Source organism: Carcharodon carcharias, chromosome 13 (genome assembly GCF_017639515.1).
Source record: "Carcharodon carcharias isolate sCarCar2 chromosome 13, sCarCar2.pri, whole genome shotgun sequence".
Lineage (NCBI taxonomy): Eukaryota > Metazoa > Chordata > Chondrichthyes > Lamniformes > Lamnidae > Carcharodon > Carcharodon carcharias.
The window spans coordinates 11,729,915-11,751,979 of record NC_054479.1 but is presented as its reverse complement, the minus strand read 5'-3'; the positions used below and the strand labels follow the sequence as shown (position 1 = coordinate 11,751,979).

The window sequence follows — 22,065 nt, the reverse complement described above, 5'->3', positions numbered from 1 at the left end:
ACATACCATTTGAAGTAGTTGGCGGAGGTATTCTAGTGGAACATGAAATTCTTTTGTGCTGCAGCCAGTGAACAGTGGGGAGACAGAGAAACTCGAGCTAATGGTGGAGAAGTAATAATGAGGATCCACAGCACTGCCATCGGGGAGGTACGAACCTATAGCACAGAAAGCCAAGATTCCCGATTACTCAGAGAAGAACCTAACCTAACTTCTTCCAAGAATAATAAAAATACAGCACAGGAGGCCAATCAGTTATTCTGCTGGTTCTTGGTTAATTATACCTTTATATTCATAGCCCTCGGTCACTGCCCCCCCGCCCCGTCCCCCGTCCCCCCCCCCCCCACACACACACACACACACACACACACACACACACACACACACACACACACACACACACACACACACACACACACACACACACACACAAACCAGAGGGAACAAATATTCCCCTATTCATTCTACCAAAACTCTTCATAATATTAAAGAAATTAAATTTCCTCATAACCATCTCCACCACACTGCAAGGAGCCTGAGTGTCTCAAGACTCTCTTTATATAGTTTCCCAGCCTTGACCTGCTGAATCTACAATGTGTGACTTTAATGTTCTTTCTGTAATAGGCCGTGCAAAAGGGCACAGTATATTTGGCAGGCTAACCAAAACACCATCCACTTACTCAAAACATTCTGCTTCCTGTCTGTTAACTCTATCCATTTATGGCATTGCCTCTTGCATCTGAATTCTATGGTTGCGACATGCGTCATTACATGCCTTCTCACAATCCATACAAGAATGCATTATGCTGCACACCATTTCTCTATGTAGTTGGTCACTTCACTCTTCTATTTGCCTAGCATTGACTTGGCTTTAACAAATTTGTATTGACCGTCCTCGATTTACTAGAGTACTTTTTGAAATATTCGGTAGTTTAATTTGAAATATTCAATAATTTTATCTGAAACTATACTGACTGTATATGTTCTCATTCATTGGCACTGCACTTTTACAACATAAGTCAGCACATTTTAAATAGCTACAGTTTTGTTTAAAAAATGCAGCATCTTACCTTCGAAATAGTGCAAATTGATCCCTCCAGGTGAACTAGGAATTGCAGTGGAGCGCTCAGGACTTGCCTGCAGTATTTAAAAAAAAACAATGACGATATGCAAAAAAAAACTGCAAAGTTTGGTGCTGAGTTGAAGCAACTGCACCAAAGTCCTGGTAACAGCAGCTGATTCCACACATTCAGGGAATTAAATTTAGAGGATGAAAGTGAATGATTTAGGAATAAACAGTGCACTTACTAATGGAGTCAGCAAAAGAGCTATTTCTTATATTTTCCCAATATAAATGCTAGGTTATCAGCATTTATCAACATCCTGGAGGTTACCATTGACCAGAAGCTGAACTGGACTAGCCATATAAATACTGTGGCTACAACAGCAGGTCAGAGGCTAGGAATCTTGCAGTGAGTAACTCACCCCCTGACTCCCCAAAGCCTGCCCACCATCTGCAAGGCACTAGTCAGGAGTGTGATGGAATACTCCCCACTTGCCTGGATGAGTACTCCCCACTTGCCTGGATGAGTGCAGCTCCAACAATACTCAAGAAGCTCAACACCATCCAGGCCAAAGCAGCCCGCAAGATTGGCACCCCTTTCTCAAACATTCACTCCCTCTGCCACCAACTCAAAGTTGCAGCATTGTGCACCTACAAAATGCACTGCAGGAATTCACCAAGGCTCCTTAGACAGCACTTTCCAAATCCACGACCGCTACCAACTAGAAGGACAAGAGCAGCAGATGCATGGGAACACCACCACCTGGAAGGTCCCTTCCAAGCCACTCACCATCATGGCTTGGAAATATATCGCCATTCCTTCATCACTGAAGCTGGGTCAAAATCCTGGAATTCCCTCCCTAACAGCACTGTGGGTATACCATACCATATGCAGCAGTTCAAGAAGGCAGCTCACTACAACCTTCTCAAGGGCAATTAGGGATGGGCGATAAATGCTAGCCTAACCAGCAATGACCACATCCCATGAATGAAAAAAAAAATTATTCTAAAACACAAAGGCTCCTTTTGTGGGAAATAGTAAAAAGAAAAGGCTTAAGATTTACTTTTTCAACTAAAAAGTACTTCCCATTTTTTTGAAGTTTGCGACAAGAGAACTCCACTTAAATTTAATTATGATGAGAGAGAAAATACATCTTTCAGAAACTTAATACTCATAGCGAATACTGAAACTGAGTTTTGTTTTTGACCTGGGAGACGTTAGTCACACTGCTGGTTTTATGCCGTAAGCTATCACATGATTGGCAGGCCGTCAGAAGGGAGCTGGGCAGTATTGATCGAAAATCATTGAAGGAGCGCCGCCTCAGTCCATCCATCTCATGAGGAGATTTGAGTGATTGTGGTGTTATTTTGGGAAAAAGCTTTGAAAGAAGAGATTCGTCTGCGTTACTGTAACGTCCAAACGCTCTGCCAATTCCAATCAAGCAAGGGACTGCGTATCTGCACAAGTTTTCTGCAAAAAGGCAAAACTTGCTGTTAATACAGAGCAAACCAACAGGATACAGGTATTGAACTTGATAATTACAATTAGTGTTTTAGCAACAGCTCAATAAAAAAAATGGATAGTTCAGTAAAATCCTATCATGTTACCTTTGGCATGTGGAAATTGAAATGGGTAGACGTGATACAAATTTAGAACATCTTATGGTTTTAGCCTCCAAAATGCAGACCTTGTGCAAATGTGCTTACAACTAATATGCAGCAAATTTGTGCCGGAATCAAATAGCATCTTTTGACCGTTTTGACTGAGATATCCATGACCCACAAGCAATAACCATGATCTCAGGACTGAAACATTCTACAGTTTATCAGTAATCCTGCTCTCTAGGATACCACTTCAAACCATTTATCATTTTCCTGACCAAGATTCTGGGACTAAATATCTCCTTTACAAACAGGAATTCATCCAATCCTTGACAAAAACACTCTGCTCTGGCTTTATGATGAACTAATGGGTAATGTTTGATATTCTATCACCCTCTTATTAAAAATGAGATCTAAACTTATTTTCTTTTTACACCCTTAACTTTGTCACAGTCATGACGGAAGAACTTTCCTGAATTCAAGCCTTTGGCAACAATCTATTATTTCATGATAGCCATGCTTAGTAATTTCTTCATAAGAACCTCAAGCAGGATCTTTTAAGTCTGGTGTTTCGAGGCAGTCTATAAATACCTTTATCCTGAGTCTGAGGTGCCAGACACATTCCCAACAGCACTTCCATGACATCCAGTATAGCCTCCAAAACCTGTCAAAATATTTTAAGAAATCAAAAACGACAAAATTCAATTTATGAGATGTTGACTAAACACTCAATGCTTTCAATTGAAAAATGAGCTGTAAATGCAAAAGGGTTGCACAGAGGCATTTTACATTTCAAAACATACACACTATAAATCAACACTCTCCAAATCTAAAGGGAATAAACTGTTGTTCATGCTAGTATCACAGAACCACAATGCAAAGCAGTTTCTTAAGGCAGGCAGTCCTACAAATGCAACTAGGAATATGAACTGCTCCTCCCACCTATTAAAGTAAGTGGTAACTAATATATATGTGTTACTCGTCTTTTTCTGGCATCAAGTAAAAGCATTATATGTCAACTGAACTGTTGAACAGTAACAGCCAGTTTGAAATTGGTATCTAATTGATAATTAGCTACTAATTACCAAGATTTTAGGCAGTTCTCTCACTCACTTTGCCAGAACCTCTTCATACAATTCAGGGTTGCAAGGAGTCAGAGCCTATCCCGACAGGCAATGGGGGTACACCCAGGACAGAATGCATGCATGCACATGCACAGATGGACAATTTACCGTAGCCAATCCACTAGGAGAAACTGGAGCACCCAGAGGAAATCCACGCAGACACGGGGAGAATGTGCAAACTCCACACAGACAGAGGCTCAAGGTCAGGATCGAACCTTGGTCCCTGGAGCTGTGAGGCAGCAGCGCTAACCCACTGCACCACCCTTTAGACATTTCTAACAAAAGTAATTTCTCTATGGTATCAGAACAATGCCTCACCTGTACTCTTAATGTAGGTTCCCTTTGGGCTACATCGAAAAGTAGAGTCACCAAACAGAAGCTGAAGTTTTCGGCAACAGGAAGCCTTCCTGCAAGATAGAAAAATTAACAAGTTGTGAGTACTTCTACCCTTGCACACTACAACCCCACAACCCACACTGCCAACCTATCTGTACTAGCTAAGCTGCGCCTTCAACAACTTTCCATTCCTAAGTCACTGTTACTCCAACACACTGGGACAATGTGAAAAATCCTTCACTGGCATTAAAAAGGCAAATGTTGAACGTCAGTTCAATCAGTGCCATGCTGTTACAAGTTACAGAAGCACAGTTCCTGTTTCTAGTTTCAGAACAGTGATACATTCTAGCCAAACATTGAGAATTTCTGTTGCATTCAGCACATTGAAACTAAGTGTAATTTGAAATAATAACAGGATAATATCTCCAATCCACCCACTCTAATATAAATCACATATTTACAGCATGAAAACAGACTATTCGGCTCAACAAATCTATGCTGGTGTTATGCTCCACACAAGCTCACGTTAAGAATATTGTTCTTCTCCTGTGAAGTCCAATACAGCTCAACAACGAAAATCGAAAAGGTTTCCTGTGCAAATTTACTACCATGTACTTGGATCTTAGTATCACGTTGCAGATTATTTCTGTGTGACATTCCCTTCCTATTCATAATGTTGCTTTACTACAATTACTGTACATACATTTTCAGAGATTGGAACATGATTAAAATAACGATAGCAGTAACATTAGATTGCTGATGGAAATCGAAGCTACATATATGTTTACGAGGATTCACGTTCCTGAATGTATATAAATTGGATGGTGACAGACATTTAGTCTAAAAGCTCTGATCCAAGAAGGATTACTCAATTATCTCACCTAATTTGTAGGAATACAATTTCTCTTAGTCTTTATTTCCTCCCATGGCTATAGCTACAATTCATGAGTATCTCTACTCCTCTTGCGCACACAGAACACCAAAGCCTATTTAATAATGAAATGGTTACAAGTGACTAAAATCTCTTCTAATCAGTAAGGGATCAATCCAAGTATCCTGAACAAGAAATGCTTTAAAAATGGATACTCCAGCATAAAAAGAAAATTAGTAAATGCTGATGGGGCTCTTCCCCTCCCTCAGATGTACAAAGGAATGAGATTTATTTTTGTACCTCTCCCTTAATTAGAGAAGATTGCTCTAAACATGCAGTTAATATTTGAGAATTACGAACACTTAATTACTCAGTCCTAATTATGTTACAGAAATCGTCTAGTGTAGGACAGCTCAGAAATAAACTCCAATTAACCTTTCTATTTCTCCAGCAGGAAAGAGGGAGACCGATAACCATATAAAGCTAAAGAATGCACAGCTCTTTTGCCATTTGTAGCAAATGATGAACTTGATTAAGTACAGATTAATAAAGTCTTGCAGTGACCTTTTGTTCTAAACTATAACAAAACAGTTGAAGAACCATATCGGATCCTGGGCTTTATAAATACATGGAGCAGAATTTTCCTGTGGACTTTGGGACCCCAATTTTGGGATCAAATGGGGGTCCCGAGCTCTCACTTGCCAGCAGCGAGGACAGCATTGCAATCATCCAGAGGATGCCTCCCAACTGACTACCTCCAAACTCAGCTCTCAACGCTGCCATCCCAGAGACCAACAGCTCTGGAGCCTCAGCAGCCCCACTGGGAGAGGTGGATGCTGGTGGTGCAGGTCAGGGAACACAGAAAGGTAGTTGAATCAGGCTGAATAGAGGGGGAACCCCCTCCGCTGCGTCGGTCTCGGATCCAATTGTGGCCTATTGTGAACATAGACCCCCCCCCAATGCATCTGCCTCCAATGACCCACTAGCCTGCTACATGGGGGATGGCAGCTTCGAGTTGGCAGCCTCTGTAAGTGGTGTGGGGCCACTCCTCCACTGCCACAATGGCTGAAAGGCCATTAAAAATCCATCCCAACTGAGGCCTCAACAATTCAAATCGGCTGCCCGTCTTTGTGGACCACCTCAACGGCAATGTCTTGGGGAGCTATTCCGACAAGGTTGCAATCTATTTTCCTGCCCCCTTCTGCCTCCAAGCCTACCCAAAGGGCTGAGAAAATTCAGCTCATAGTGTGCAAACGTCAGGAAATTCGGCTAAATCAATAAAAATTAATAGTTTAGCTCCAGCTTCCAATTCTGGGCACGACACTTTATAATAAGAACGGGAAGGCTTTGAACACAACATAGAAAATACTTACTCGAATGGTTCCAGGGATGAAGGACTTCAGTTACATGGACAGACAGCAGAAGCTGGGGATGTTCTACTACTAAGAGCAGAGAAGGTCAAGAGATTTCATTGAACAGTTTGAAATCACCATCAGTTTAGATAGAGCAAATGAAGAGACTATCCAATGGGTGAATGGTCGATAGCCAGGGAGCAAGATTTAAAGTGACGGGTAAAGAGACAGAATGAGGAAAAACTTTTTTATGCAATGAGTGGTTAGGATTTAGAAGGCATTGCCTGATTGGGTAGTGGATAAGAATTCAACAATAGCCTTCAAAAGCAAACTGCATAAATACTAACAGGAGAAAGGCATTTCAGGGATATGGAGAGGATGGGGGTGGGGTGGATAGTGCTAACTGGATTACTCTTCAAAAGAGCCGGCACAGACTCAAAGCCCTGAGTGGCCTCCTTCTGTGCTGTAATATTCCATGATGCTGAGAATAGTAAAGAAAAGTTTCAGATAGTCCCACTATTGCGGCCAATTTTTTCTATCCCTATTTTTCACTCCTATACTTGCGTAATCACTTCTCCTCCGCTCCCCCCAACCCAACTGAGAATCATAAAATATGGGAAGCGGGCAGCAAAGTGAGGTTGAGGCAGAAGATCAGCCATGTTCATGCTGAATGGCAGAACAGGCTCGAGGAGCTGAATGGTATACTCCTGTTCCGATTTATGTTCTTAGAAAATATGCCACAACACTTCTTTAAAATAAAAGCCAAAAGAATCACATTTTGCTGTCATGATATCAAAATACAAAAGCATCTCCAACACAAACTGATACCTCTCTCCTACTGCCATAGCGAAGCAGCAGAGATCTAGTGCTCCACCACAGGATGGTTATGATCACCTCTGAGCAGCTGTGAAAGAGGTCGGAGGTCGTCAGAGCATCTTCTTGGCCAGAAATGTATTCAACAGTTTTCGTTACAAGGGATATGTTTTATAAATGTGCTTGCAATTATGAAGGGATAACTCTCATCTTCGTTTTCAAATCCTCCCAGGACCTCAGCTCTCATCTCTTATAGCCTCCTCTAGCCCTATACCCTTCTAAGATCTCTGCTCTCCTCCAATTCTGGCCTCTTACTGATCTCCATATTTTAATCACTCCACCATTAATGGCATGCCTTCAGCTGTGGGCCTCAGCTCTGGAATTCCCTCCCTAAATCTCTCAGACTCTTCACTTCTCTCTCCAGGTTTATAATGCTCCTTAAAACCTGCAAGTCAGAAAGACAGGAACTAGACTTACATACCATAGATAGTGGTGTATAAGTCAACCTTTGAAGCCTTGAAAAATCCTTCCAAAAACAAGAGTCGATTTATATGCTGAGTATAAAACATGAACTGTTGCTGTAGGTGATCACCATTTTGAAATGGCAGGAAAAAGCATCGGTAATTCAAATTAAATCAATGTGGCACAGTTTACTGAATAAATTATTTGTAGAAAGATACCTTTAACCACAATCAAAATGTTTTTTTAAAAAAAACAAATTCATCATCAACATCCAACGCAAAGAATTAATCAAGTTCATTCTGAGTCACTTTTGCTTTGGTATCATCATGAGGATCCCACTCTGGATCAGATTTGGCACTTTTGGCTTCAGAATCATCCCTCCACAACATGAGGATCCCACTCTGGATCAGATTTGGCACTTTTGGCTTCAGAATCATCCCTCCACAACAAATCATTCTCCGTTCCATCCACTGAATTGGATATTCTGCATTTTTTGAACAATATGATGCCAGTTTATGCTTTAATAGCATCCCACAATTTGATGACAAAATCACACGAAACATCAAGCAGGACAGCATGCATAATTTCCACTGCTTGTGAGGATCTTTTCTCCGGCAGCCATTAACCTACTAATTTGGCAAGAATATAATGCTTGAATGGCTGTTGAGGCACTCGCTCAAAGGCTAAGCTATGGAACAAAAACAGAAAATGCTGGAAAAGCTCAGCAGGTCCTTCTTCATATGGGTCATGCTGCTAGACCATACTGAGCTTTTCCAGCGTTTTCTGTTTTTCTTTCAGATTTCCAGTACCGCTGTATTTTGCTTTTACCCTTAGTGGCTAATTATGGACACTGGTATAACAGTAATGTGGATGTTGTTTCATTGCAGGCATCTCTTGATCTCATTGGTTATATGAGATCTGAACATGTCCCATTCTAATAAGCTGAGTTCTTTGAGTAAGCCACCAGGACACCTGTTCCACTGTTATGATGCAGCAGATGATGTGTGCCAAATCCACAAGAGAAACTTGATCACACGATCACAACGGTTTTAAAATTTGTATTTATTTCGAGATGCACACCCTGAATTCAGAAGCAATAAGTCCACCAAGACTTGAGATTTTTTTTAGAAAACTAAATTAAATATTTATTAACAAAAAAGATTTCAAAACATACATGGTCTACAAATCACTAATATAATAACTCCAACACCCCTAATTAATCTGGATTCCAGTTATACCCCCGTTAAGGTAACAGTAAAAAAAAATAGATTTTAAACAGATCCAGGCAAGTCAACACAATACCCTGGACAGTTGAATTCAAAGTGCCTTTTCCCAACTTCAGTTTCTGTAAACAGCAGGCTTAATGCACAAATACTGGAGCCTTCACACGCTTCTGTTAGATCTTACAATGCCTTCCCTGACACATAGCCTCATTCTCCTTTACAAGTGTTTCTCCCTTTTAATGTTAATTCCATTGATCCCATATGTCTTTGGAACTTTATCTTTCTCATAATATAAATCTTTTCACAGTGCTAATATTGTTAGTAACCTTTGGGAAAAATAAACACACTGCTTAGCCTAGCTTCTCTGGCTAGGTATAAACATCCTACAATCTCTTTGAAACTCAAACTGTCCTGGTTTATGTAAAAATGCAAATTCTCCTCACCTTACATTCTAAGACTTCAGCCATGTTTACGGATTTAGCATTTCAAACCCAGCTTCTTTTGATGAGTCAAAGCCTCCAGACTAGCTGTCTCCAATTCAATTAAATCCCACACACACAAAGAAACTATCCAAACCCCACTATTAACCTACTTTTACAATAAATCACAATAATATTATGAGAATTATTGTACTTTCATGACACCACACATTATTAATCCATAACTTCACTCCATCCTCATCCATCCAACCATTGTCATAGGTAAGCGCAAGAGTTCCTGCAGGGAACTTGATGTTCGGCATGATTTTACATTTGAAAATTACCATAGGCTTTAATTTTGTTCCATCGGCCATGCAGGCTAATATCAGCATGAATCTTGTCTTCATATCCTGTAGTTTTCACTAGACATTTTTTTTTGAACATTTCCATTCCACAATTCTGATACTGGGCACGTAAAAATTCATGGGCACTTCATCCATGTTGCCAACGTTACTTAACGAATACTCGTGTATTTGCCACTATCTGCTGATGAATCACTGGAAACTGGTAGTTTTGGCATCGGGGTCTTTCGGCCATCTCTAAGCGATCTTAGTCTTCTGCCACGACACTAGACATTCTCATTCCATAAAGCGGCTGCAGCAACTAGATATTGCTCTGAAATCTTTGTTTATCTCAGGCCTTGATTTGGCCCATTTGTGTGCGTCCGGTGACAACGTTAACCGTTCTGACAATTTTTGAGGACACATTCTGACACATGCTCCTCAAGCTCAGGCTAGTGACTGAGTGGATACATGCTCCTCAAGCTCAGGACAGTGACTGAGTGGATACATGCTCCTCAAGCTCAGGCTAGTGACTGAGTGGATACATGCTCCTCAAGCTCAGGCTAGTGACTGAGTGGATACATGCTCCTCAAGCTCAGGCTAGTGACTGAGTGGATACATGCTCCTCAAGCTCAGGACAGTGACCGAGTGGATACATGTTCCTCAAGCTCAGGCTAGTGACTGAGTGGATACATGCTCCTCAAGCTCAGGCTAGTGACTGAGTGGATACATGCTCCTCAAGCTCAGGCTAGTGACTGAGTGGATACATGCTCAAGCTCAGGCTAGTGACTGAGTGGATACATGCTCCTCAAGCTCAGGACAGTGACTGAGTGGATACATGCTCCTCAAGCTCAGGCTAGTGACTGAGTGGATACATGTTCCTCAAGCTCAGGCTAGTGACTGAGTGGATACATGCTCCTCAAGCTCAGGCTAGTGACTGAGTGGATACATGCTCCTCAAGCTCAGGCTAGTGACTGAGTGGATACATGCTCCTCAAACTCAGGCTAGTGACCGAGTGGATACATGCTCCTCAAGCTCAGGCTAGTGACTGAGTGGATACATGCTCCTCAAGCTCAGGCTAGTGACTGCGTGGATACATGCTCAAGCTCAGGCTAGTGACTGAGTGGATACATGCTCCTCAAGCTCAGGCTAGTGACTGAGTGGATACATGCTCCTCAAGCTCAGGACAGTGACTGAGTGGATACATGTTCCTCAAGCTCAGGCTAGTGACTGAGTGGATACATGCTCCTCAAGCTCAGGACAGTGACTGAGTGGATACATGCTCCTCAAACTCAGGCTAGTGACTGAGTGGATACATGCTCAAGCTCAGGCTATTGACTGAGTGGATACATGCTCCTCAAGCTCAGGACAGTGACTGAGTGGATACGTGTTCCTCAAGCTCAGGCTAGTGACTGAGTGGATACATGCTCCTCAAGCTCAGGCTAATGACTGAGTGAGTCCCTGTTCTCATGGCACATTTAGTCTTGGGGATCTTCTTCAGGGTGGATTCCTTCTTCCATTCTTACGCCAGTTTTTCACTAGACCGAATTCCCTCACTGCAGCGTAGTCATTTAGCAAATGTTATGACTTTTAGCTTGAAATCAGCTTCATAGTTCATTTTTTTTTGCCAGAGGGCCCATTTCTGTTTGTCGCTCACCATGCATGGTCTGCTCTGTGTAGGTATGATTTAAACTTCCAAGCACCTACTTGGCAACATGGCCCCTAAGACCTGCTTGATCCCACGCGCCAACTTATAAGGTGAGTAAAACATGCATGTCGATGGTGAAATATTAAGGCTGATTCCCTAATAACATCATCTTAGCAGAAAAGGAGGGGTTGACTTATACACTGAATATAGACCTCAACATGATCTTTGGCGCTGACAAAATGGGGTCGCCTTATATGCTGGGATCTACAGTAGAATCCCCAGCTCAACTATTCAATTCTAAACAAAATCTATTGTAGCCTACATTAACTCATTAAACCCAGCAAAACCATGAATAGATACAACATGGCAAGACAAATTACACAAAGAAAGAAGTCACATTTACATAACACATTTCACATCCTCAGAGATGCCCAATGTATTGCACATTCGATGAATTTCCTTTGGAAGTACAGTCGCTTTTGGTTTGTAGGCAAATGCCACAGGCAATTTGCACATAGGTCCCATAAACACAATGAGATGAATGACGACCGTTTATGTGGTATTAGTTGAGGGCTGACTGCTGGCCAGATCAGTGCCATGGATCTTTCACATCCACCTGAACAGACAGACGATCCTCAGTTTGTGCGTCATCTGTAAGGTAATGCTTCCTTGGTACTGCACTAAATTCTGGGGACATTAAGTTGTGAAGAGGACATAAGGAGGCTACAAAGGGGTATAGGTAGGTTAAGTGAGTGGGAAAAGATCTGGCAAATGGATTATAACGTGTGCAAATGTGAAATTGTCCATTTTCGCACGAAGAATAAAAAAGAAGCATGTTATCTAAATGCTGAGAGATTGCGGAGTTCTGAGATCGAGGGATCTGGGTGTCCCAGTGCAAGAATTGCAAAAGGTTAGTATGTAATTAGGAAAGCTAATAGAATGTTATCGTTCATTCTGAGTACAAAAATAGGGAGGTTATGCGTCAGTTATATAGGGCATTGGTTAAACCACATTTGGAGTACTGTGTACAGTATTGGTCTCCTTATTTAAAGGAAGGGTACGAACAAGGAGCAGGAGTAGGCCAATCAGCCCCTCGAGCCTGCTCCGCCATTTAATAAGATCATGACTGATCTGATAGTTATCAGAAATTTGCATGCCACCTACCCCCGATAACCTATCACGCCCTTGCTTACCATGAATCTATCCACCTCTGCCTTAAAAATATTCAAAGGCTCTGCTTCCACCACCTTTTCAGGAAGAGAGTTCCAAAGACTCAAGACCCTCTGGCTGAAAAAAATTTCACCTCATCTCTGTTTTAAATGGGGTGTCCCTTATTTTTAAGCAGTGATCCCCAGTTCTAGATTCGCCCATAAGAGGGAACATCCTCTCTAAATCGACACTGTCTAGACCCCTCAGGATCTTATATGCAAGTGCGGTTGAAGCAGTTCAGAGAAGGTTTACTCGATTAATACCCGGAACGGGTTTTCTTATGAGGAAAGGCTAGGCAGGCTAGGCTTGTATCTGCTGAAGTTTAGAAGAGTAAAAGGTGACTTGATTGAAAAATATAAGATCCTGAGGGGTCTTGACAGGGTGGATGTGGAGAGGATGTTTCCTCCTGTTTAAAAGTAAATTGCCCATTTAAGACAGAGAGAGTGAGAATTTTTTTCTCTCAGAGTGTCATGAATATTTGGAACTATCTTCCTCAAAAGGCAGAGTAAGTAGAGCCTTTGAATATTTTTAAGGCAGATGTAGATAGGTTCTTGATAAGCAAGGAGGTGAAAGGTTATCAGAGGTAGGCAGGAACATGTTGAGGTTACAATTAGATCAGCCATGATCTTATTGAGTGGCAAAGCAGACTCAAGGGGCCGAGTGGCCTACTCTTGCTCCAAACTCATTTGTTCATATGACATTTGGACTCATCCACAGCCCCTCGTTTGGATTTGAACCTAGAGCCTTCTGCCTCAGAGGCATCATTGAGCCAGGTTAACAGTACAGTAGAAGCAGAAATACCTCCTGCGGAAGATAACTGTTGATGCTCATGAAATTATTTACACTTAGTATTAATGTCACATGCAAATGCACAAATTAGAAGTGATTTACAGGGATCAAAGGGTTAAGAAGTAATGTTTAACTTCTCATAGCCAATTAGTGAAGGAGACCAGAAGTCAAGCTTTACGCAGTTTTAGACTTATTCGCAAAGTGAGACATTACAAACGTATAGCTCCTAACTTGACAACCCACCACCAGTGTCAATAAGTGTCTCTTTATGTGCTCAAGTCATTAAATAATGAATCCCCCCACCACCCCCCATCAACTGTAGACACTAAATCTTAATGTATACAATTAACAACTAACACCAGCTTATTAAAGCAAAGGGTCCTCCTCTTTGACTCAATTCCCACTTTTGGGCAAGCTGAAACTCCACACTGTGTTTCACCATATCCTGTGCAACCTCTATTACAATAGAAGCGTACAGAGCTCTGGAGAAGAGTCATACAGACTCAAAGTGTTAACTCTGTTTCTCTCTCCACAGATGCCGTCAGACCAAAGTTTTTCCAGCATTTTCTGTTTTTATTTAAGAATGTGCTTCATCAGCCTCATACGTCTCTAGGTGCAGGAAGCAAATCAAGAAGAGTAGACAACAAAACTGAGATGCCATTACCTCGACTTTTCTTCCCGGAGCTGTCTTCAATCCACTGGACTTTAGGTAATCCCTTAAGAAGCCGTAGCAGGTAGGGAACCACAGTTTCTTTATGCTATGAAAAATTAACAACAAATTGGTTAATTTGTCTAAATCAAGTCATTTTGTGAGTTGACAGTACCAAAGTAGAAGATCTGGCAAGACATTTTTTTATTATTCATTCATGTGATGTGGGCTTCGCTGTCTGGGCCAGCATTTATTGCCTATCCCTAGTTGCCCTTGAGAAGGTGGTGGTGAGCTGCCTTCTTGAACCACTGCAGTCCCTGTGGCGCAAGTACACCCACAGTGCTGTTAGGAAGGGAGCTCCAGGATTTTGACCCAGTGACAGTGAAGGAACAGCGATATATTTCCAAGCCAAGATGGTGAGACTAAAGGAGACAGTGAAAGGTTTCAGGTGGAATGCGGAGGCAATTTAATATGGGCAAGGGTAAGATCATATTTTGGGAGTAGAATGCAACTATGCACTCATTAGAAATACATTGAAGGGTGTGGGCGAACAGATTTTGGTACCCCATTATTGGAGGACATTAAAGCCACAAAATGATTGACTGTAGATTCAATAGCATGATGCCCGGGATGAGAAACAATAGTCATGAGGAGAATTACAGCAATGGGGCTGTAATTTCCATTGAATCAGAGAAGGCAAAGAGTAAACGCTGGATAGATTTTTTCAAAAGCTTTTGATGGAAGGAAGAAGGAAAAACTATTTACTCTGGTTAGGGAGTCGTCAGGAGAGGCTGTAAAATTGAATTTATCACTACAGAGTGAGGAAAAACATTTATTTTTGCAGCCGGTTGTTGGAGTATGGAACGGTTTGCCACAGAGAGGTTGAGGCAGAAGCTGTGGCATCTTCCAAGGAGAAAATTGGGTAAAGATTTGGATCAGAGGAAGACTCAGGGCTATGAGGAGGAAGCAGAACAGTAGGTTGACTTTTACTTTACTTTGGCAAAGACGCAGTTGGTCCAAATGGTCTCTTTCTTTGCAATGCAGTTCTGAGGAAAATATCATTTACAGGCTACGAAATATTTTCACACAATATAATAAGCCACATTTTCTATCAGTAAAACATCACATAAACTTAAATCTTACACACTTAAGTTACATAAATGCATCCAATGCTAGATTAATACCAGTACCTTAGTACTCAAAAATAGCTAGCTTTCTAACTGCAGCACATGGAAGGTTCGAAATGTGTCACTCAAGATGTAAGTTATGCAACATGCCAAAGACTTCCAGAAAAAAAATATCAATTTAGCAAGTTGAGATCGAAGTTGGAATTCTAGATTTAGGAGCCAAGGGACGAGTTGAGTTTTGTTTGATACCGTGCAGTATAATGCAATATGCATTAGGGATGAAATAATGTAGCTTTAGACAAAGATAATACAAGGTCTGAATGAATTAGAAAATTACATACAATTCTGGGTTAGCTAAGTCAGTCAAGAACAGTTGACAACATGAATATTTCAGCTCTTTCCTGGACTCGAACTCAAGTTCTGTCGAAGGGTCATGAGGACTCGAAACGTCAACTCTTTTCTTCTCCGCCGATGCTGCCAGACCTGCTGAGTTTTTCCAGGTAATTCTGTTTTTGTTTTGGATTTCCAGCATCCGCAGTTTTTTTGTTTTTATATATGAATCATACATACCCTGCCACTGTACAAAATGCACTGAAAGGAGCAACACAGCTACAAAAATGGCTTATACAGGCAAAAGTGTTATAATGTGACAGTTGCGAAGTTCACAAAAACACAAGAATGAATATTGTTAAAATTTTTGTTCAGACACAACTCTCCTGTTCTTACTATTGGTCAGTCATTCATGTTAACATTTAATGTTAAATTGCTATGTTAACCTTTCTCAATCAATTTTCAGTATATCATTCAATTTTCCTATGTCAACTGTCATAATGTAATTTTCGTCCAATTTCACCCTTATCTTGTATTTCAAGAATATTTTCTATTCATGAACTGGTCACGAGAAACATCAATGATAATTTTGAACCATTTTTAAACTTCTTTTGGAAAGTTTTGCAGGCAGAAACCAGCTTGTCCGTAAAATAACGGTAACTTCTACAGAACTTGCATGAAAAAGAATTTTCAAAAAAAACCTTGTTGTTTGACAAACACAAGCAACAGTTCAACAGTGACAAGAGCTGCCTTGTAAAAAGAGCCTTTTAGGGAGCATTAAAGCCAAGACAAGAGACACCATAGTGAAACAGATTCTAGTAAAAAGACATATTTGCCGGGGGGGGGGGGGGGGGGGCGTGCACGCGAGGAGGGGGCGAGGGAGCGCGTGAGGGGGGGGTGGCACGAGGGAGGCGTGAGTAAGCGTATGCCGGGAGGTGTGAGCAAGAGGCGGGTGTGCGCGCGCAGGCACAGAATGTGTCCATAATCTGTCTCACTCCTAGTATCAGGGTTCCCAGTCACCCTCACCCACAAACACCATCATGCACTCCCATCCATTCTCACGGTGGGTGAGGGTGAGCGAGTGAACACCCTGAGACTGGGAGTGTTCGGACACGGACACGGTCACCCTTATTATTACTCTTTTTTTCTGCTCTGCAAGTTGTTTCTTTTCATACCTCAGCTTTATTTTGATTCATGTTTATGGTTGTGCCAACATTCATCCTTCCGAAATTTGCTCCTCAGCCCCTCGAGTGGGAAACATTTTGATGTTGCCCCACACGTGAAAAGGTTGAACAGCCTGCCATAGTTCCTGCAGTGCTCATTGTGGAGCACGCTACCAGATACCAACACACAACTCCAGGATATTCCAGCCGTGTCAAAATACCTTCAGGACAAAACTTTCTTACCTGAAGATTTGACTCTGTCAGAAAAACTCCCAGAGCAATTACTGCATCTCTGCGCCGTTCATCCAACTGAAAAATGCCATGGAAATCCACAGGAGACATACATAATAACTTTTCTACCTGCAAGAAAAAAAAAAGCTAATTCAAGCTTATCTGTCTCAACAAAGAACATCAAGCAACAGAAAATGCTAAGCACTCATGTACACATTATCCCCACATTTTTCTCAAATCTGGAAGAAAAGTCTGGGCGATGAGGTGACATTCTTTATGCAGCTATTTAAGACAATCTGGAATGCAATGGCAGGAAATGGTGGAAGCAGAGTCAATAATACCTGTCTAAAGGGATTGGATAAATATTTGAAAATAAGCTTTTGTGCACATCTGAGAGGAGAGAGAAGTGAGATTAACTGGATGACTCTTTCAAAGGCCGAGAACAAATGATGAATCGATATGTTTATGATACATGTATAAGACGTGTCATCAATTATCACTATTCCATAAAAAGTGAGGAATTTCCTCTTAATGCACAACGATTGTTCCATTCACAGCCACCAGAACAAACTGATATGGCCAGGAAACGAGGAGCTTGCAAAAGGACATGAGAGCCAAGCTGCCATGGATAATCCAAAAGAGGCAGGAAAATAAGAATGGGTTGAGAGGAGTGAATATACTCCCCGATTAAGTTACAGTACCAACCACAGCAACATCTCATAGCACATTACTTTGTCCCTACCTTGTACTCTAGACTTATACATGAATATATTCAGTAATTCCATTTATAATACATAGATTCCCAACTGATTTTTATGGTTTTATTTTAATTTCCATTCATACCCCATAATCTGACACAAGATTTTCAATAACATATTAACCCTACATAAAATCACATTATTTACATTTATAGTTTTGGTATCTTTCTACTTTTGAATTCTATTGTCTTTTTGTTTATTATGACATAAACAAGTGTTGCTGATAGCCTTTATTCAATTACAGCCCTAATAAAATATTTATTCAATGTCTGATATATAATACACCTACAATTACAGTATTTGTACAGTAAACAGTCACATCAGTCTATAGGATAATCATCCTGCTTAATCTTTAGTGGCACATTGTTATGAGACAGACTTTCGGTAACGCTGAGTTATTAAAAAATCCCAGAGGGAAATTTTAACAACTGTCGTAACCTATAACTTTAAGTGTTATGTTTGAGATGTAACTCTAAATTCAGGAATCAGACCACCAGTTCTCGAGAGGTTTTATATTAAACTAAATGAAACATTTTATTAATTTACACAGATTAACATGTATATAAACATACAAATTACTATCACAACTTTTAACAAATTCACAAACTAATCTCAAGGCAACAGCAACCCATAAATTTTACCAGACACCAGGCAAAGCATTTTCACCTTACAAATTCAAACAGAGGTTCCATTCACTTTGGTTCCTGTGGTTACAAATGTAGGCTTAAAGCTACTTTGATCGTACATTGCCTTTGCCCTGCACACACTAAACTGAAGTTATACCCAGCACAGTTCATTGAATGTAAATTCTCATTGCATCACCAGCCTCTTTGAACTCCACCTCTTCTAACAATAAAACCCCTTTCATAGTTTTATTAGTAATATAAACATATTGCTTGGTCTCTGCCAGCTAAGTGCCAGGTTTCACCCCATTTCTTGAATGCTCTATTCAAACAAATGCAAATGCAGTCTACCTCTCTTCCATCTGAAAACTAGTGCACATCAAAGCACCCAGACTAGCTGCCTTTAATCCAATTAAGACACACCCACAGACTAAAACTCTATTTTAAAAGAAAAATGTTTTCCAATTATATTATATACATTAATAGCTTCATGACACACATATTCTTTAATTATTCCTGCCTACTATTACAGGTTTAACCAATGTAAACCTGATGCCTATTGACCATATTTCATGGTTTTTAGTAAAATTATACAGAATATGGGAAACCCAATAACTGTCAATATTTTTTTCATTATAATGATTAAGGCTTCTTCAGTATAAATGGGTAAATAATTATTCTTTAGTAACCATCAGCTCATTTGCAATAGAGATTATTTCCCGTGCATTAATAACAGTCTTCTAACTTTGCAATCATTATTTTTATTTTCCAAATGAAGTAATTGGCTGAAAAGATGATTTCTGAAGTTTAATCAGCAACAACATAAGAAACCAAGAACACAGGGAGATCACTTATCATTTGTTTACTTCAATCCTTTAATCAGTTGCTTAATTCTTCTCCCAAATTATCACCTCCATTTTTAGATACTCCAACTGTCACTATTGACTGCCCTACATGTGAATCGATCTGTGAATCAATCACTATGTGCAAAGGGATGAATCGTTGTAAGCAACTTGTATTTATGTAGCATGTTTAATGTAGTAAAAGCCCCAAGGTGCTTCAGAGGAGCTATAAAACAAAAACTGACATCGAGCCATATATGGGGATATTAGGAGAGATGATCAAAAGGCTGGTGTTAGAAGTAGGTTTTAAGGAGCACCTTAAAGGAGGGAGAGGCAGAGAAAAGGAAAGGAATCACCCATGTTACCATTCTCCGAATCCTCTGCAATTATTCTTTATCTTAAATCTGCTTTTATTCTTCTTACCTGTTTCTTGCCTACTTCCAGTATAGAAAACTCCAATGTTTTTGTTACTGCTGTCAATCCAAGGGGGTATAAATCGAGTAGGAATTGTTTTCACTACTAACATCAGATTACCAATGACAAATGTAGCTTCCTAAGCATCCTGACTGAAGTTAGCTAGTACCACACAGAGAATTGAACTGGGAATCTTTCAACTTTCCATGCCACAAAAAAGAAAGCAATTTGTATTTACATATCCTAAGGAAATCTCAAAGCACTTCACAGCCAACGACCCACTTTTGAAGCAGTCACTGTTGCAATGAAGGAAAACACAGAAGCAAATTTGCACAGGGGGTAGGGAGGCTTGGTTTCACATCTTTATCAGACACTGCTGCAATCCCTCAATACCACACAAAGGTGTCAGTCTAGATTACATCCTCAAGTCTCTGCATTGGAGTTTGAATTCACATTGTCCTGATTCAAAGATGAGAATGTTGCCATTGAGCACTACTTTTTAGCCATGGAGGGAATTCAAACTAAACGCTTTACATGAAGATATCTCCAAGTACAAAGATCTGCATTTCAAAGCAATGTATCTACAAATTAATTTCAACTAAATAAAATAATTTTTAAAAATGTGAAGAGGTATAGCAACATACTCGATCAATCAATAAAGTACTAAAGGGGCCACTATCCAACAGAATAAACTTTCCAAATTGTGCTCCACACATTTTCACAAGGTGAGAATGGATGCAGACCATTTGCCCAGTCTAGCTCATCCACCCAGAAAGACTCCACAGTAACGACATTACTATATCCAGTGTTTGTAAATATGATCCCAGGGTTTTCCCCTCCACTACTCCATCTGGAAATACACTCCACACATTGATTGTTGTATGAAAAACTTTCTGGATGTTAGTCCTAAACGTACCTTTTACTGGCCTGAACCTGTGCTCCCCTTCTATACCATTTAACTTAATACAATATTCCTGATTCATCCTTCCTGTTTGTCTAACTATTTTGTATACTTCTATTGTAACAAAACTATCAGATTTTTCACACTAGGATATTTTAAGGTAGGTTTATGGTTGTGAGTGCGGATGGCCCTGTCCGTGTGACTGATTTCATTGAATTAGAGTCAGATAGACTGCAAGGTTGAAATTATCAGAAGGGTCAGGTGTAATGCTAAATGAGTGAGCTAGAGCTGAAGAGCCAGCAGACAAGGTGTGATCAAGCAGACAACGATGGGCCAAATGGACTCCTTTCTGCACTGTGGCATTCTAAGTGGGACTTAAACCCGGAACCCTGTTGTGACTTGAGGTAGGTGAGAGTGCTCCCCACTGAGCTGACAGCTGACCTAAAACCAAAGGTAAAGAATTGGGCAGCAGAAGAGCACATTGACAAAGTGAGAGTTGCTGCTAAGCTGGGGGGGTTGTTGGGGGTAGGGGTGTTGGGGGTAGGGGTGAGGGGGGAGAGGGGGAGAAGGAGGAGGGGAGAAGGGGAGAAGGGGAGAGGGAGGAGGGGAGAAGGGGAGAAGGGGAGAGGGAGGAGGGGAGAGAAGGGGTAGGGGAGGGGGAGGAGGGGGTGGGGAAGGGGGAGGAGGGGGTAGGGGAGAGGGGGGAGGAGGGGGAGGGGGTAGGGGAGAGGGGGGAGGAGGGGGAGGGGGAAGGGGGAGTAAACACGAACAAACTCGGTGGACTCGGTCTGATCTCGATGTGACGCCGCTAAGTTTGGGGGCGGCCGGTTTCAGGCGCTCACCTTCTCGATGGAAGCGGGTTTCTGGGCGGCCAGGGAGCGGGCCAAGCTCAGCACGGTGTTGAAGTAGAAGCCGCGGCCGGCCCCCTTCCCCGACATGTCCACCATGTTGACTGCCAGCCGCCGGCGACCAATCAGCGGCCAGGGAGGGGGCGGCCGGACGGAGAGCCGGAGAGCGCACATCTCGCAACGCGCACCTGCTGCGGTCAAAATCCTGAGCCAGAATATTCATCAAGCAGAGTTCAGAGGGAAACCTGAAACTGCTCAGCAGCACCTGACAGGGTGGGGGATATCTACAGTTAAACGTTTACCTTTATGAGTAATTATTCCTTTTGTTAGATATTAGTTAACACGTCAATATTTTAAACATATTTAAAACCAAAAATACTGCGGATGCTGGAAATCCAAAACAAAAACAAAAATATCTGGAAAAACTCAGCAGGTCTGACAGCATCTGCAGAGAGGAACACAGTTAACGTTTCGAGTCCGTATGACTCTTCAACAGAACTAAGGAAAAATAGAAAAGAGGTGAAATATAAGCTGGTTTAAAGGGGTGGGGGGGGGTGGGTGGGACAAGTAGAGCTGGATAGAGGGCCGGTGATAAACATAGCTGACGTGCAGCAGATTTATGTTAATAAGCAAAATAAATTGTGTTGCATCCCATTTTAAGTACCATTAGTTAGAGACTGAGATGTATATTTATTATGCATAGTGTTAGCTATGGTTCATTTGGTAGCACTCTCGTTTCTGAGTCAGAAAGTTGTACATTCAAGCCCCGCTACCTAGACTTTGGCACAAAAATCTGGGCTGACCCTCCAGAGTGTCGGAGACACTCTCTTTTTGATGAGATGTTAAAGCAAGATCACGCAAAACAATACTTATCCCTCGTGCCCTGGCTAATATTTATCCTTCAGTCAACATAACAAAAAAAGAGATTAT

At 41.3% G+C, this 22,065-nt stretch overlaps 1 protein-coding gene across 1 annotated transcript in view; it reads right to left on the bottom strand.

The window, feature by feature from the left end:
• The window catches only part of pi4kab (phosphatidylinositol 4-kinase, catalytic, alpha b), a 153,415-nt gene extending 132,168 nt beyond the window's left edge, over positions 1-21,247 (bottom strand). The window contains exons 1-8 of the mRNA XM_041202508.1: positions 21,130-21,247; positions 16,762-16,878; positions 13,914-14,007; positions 4,105-4,193; positions 3,254-3,326; positions 2,269-2,531; positions 1,068-1,134; positions 7-155 (exon numbers count right to left, since the gene is read on the bottom strand). Of these exons, the coding sequence (XP_041058442.1) occupies positions 7-155; positions 1,068-1,134; positions 2,269-2,531; positions 3,254-3,326; positions 4,105-4,193; positions 13,914-14,007; positions 16,762-16,878; positions 21,130-21,234 (957 nt within the window). The 5' untranslated portion in view covers positions 21,235-21,247. The remainder of the gene's footprint in view (positions 1-6; positions 156-1,067; positions 1,135-2,268; positions 2,532-3,253; positions 3,327-4,104; positions 4,194-13,913; positions 14,008-16,761; positions 16,879-21,129) is intronic.
• Between the last annotated feature and the right edge of the window lie 818 nt (positions 21,248-22,065).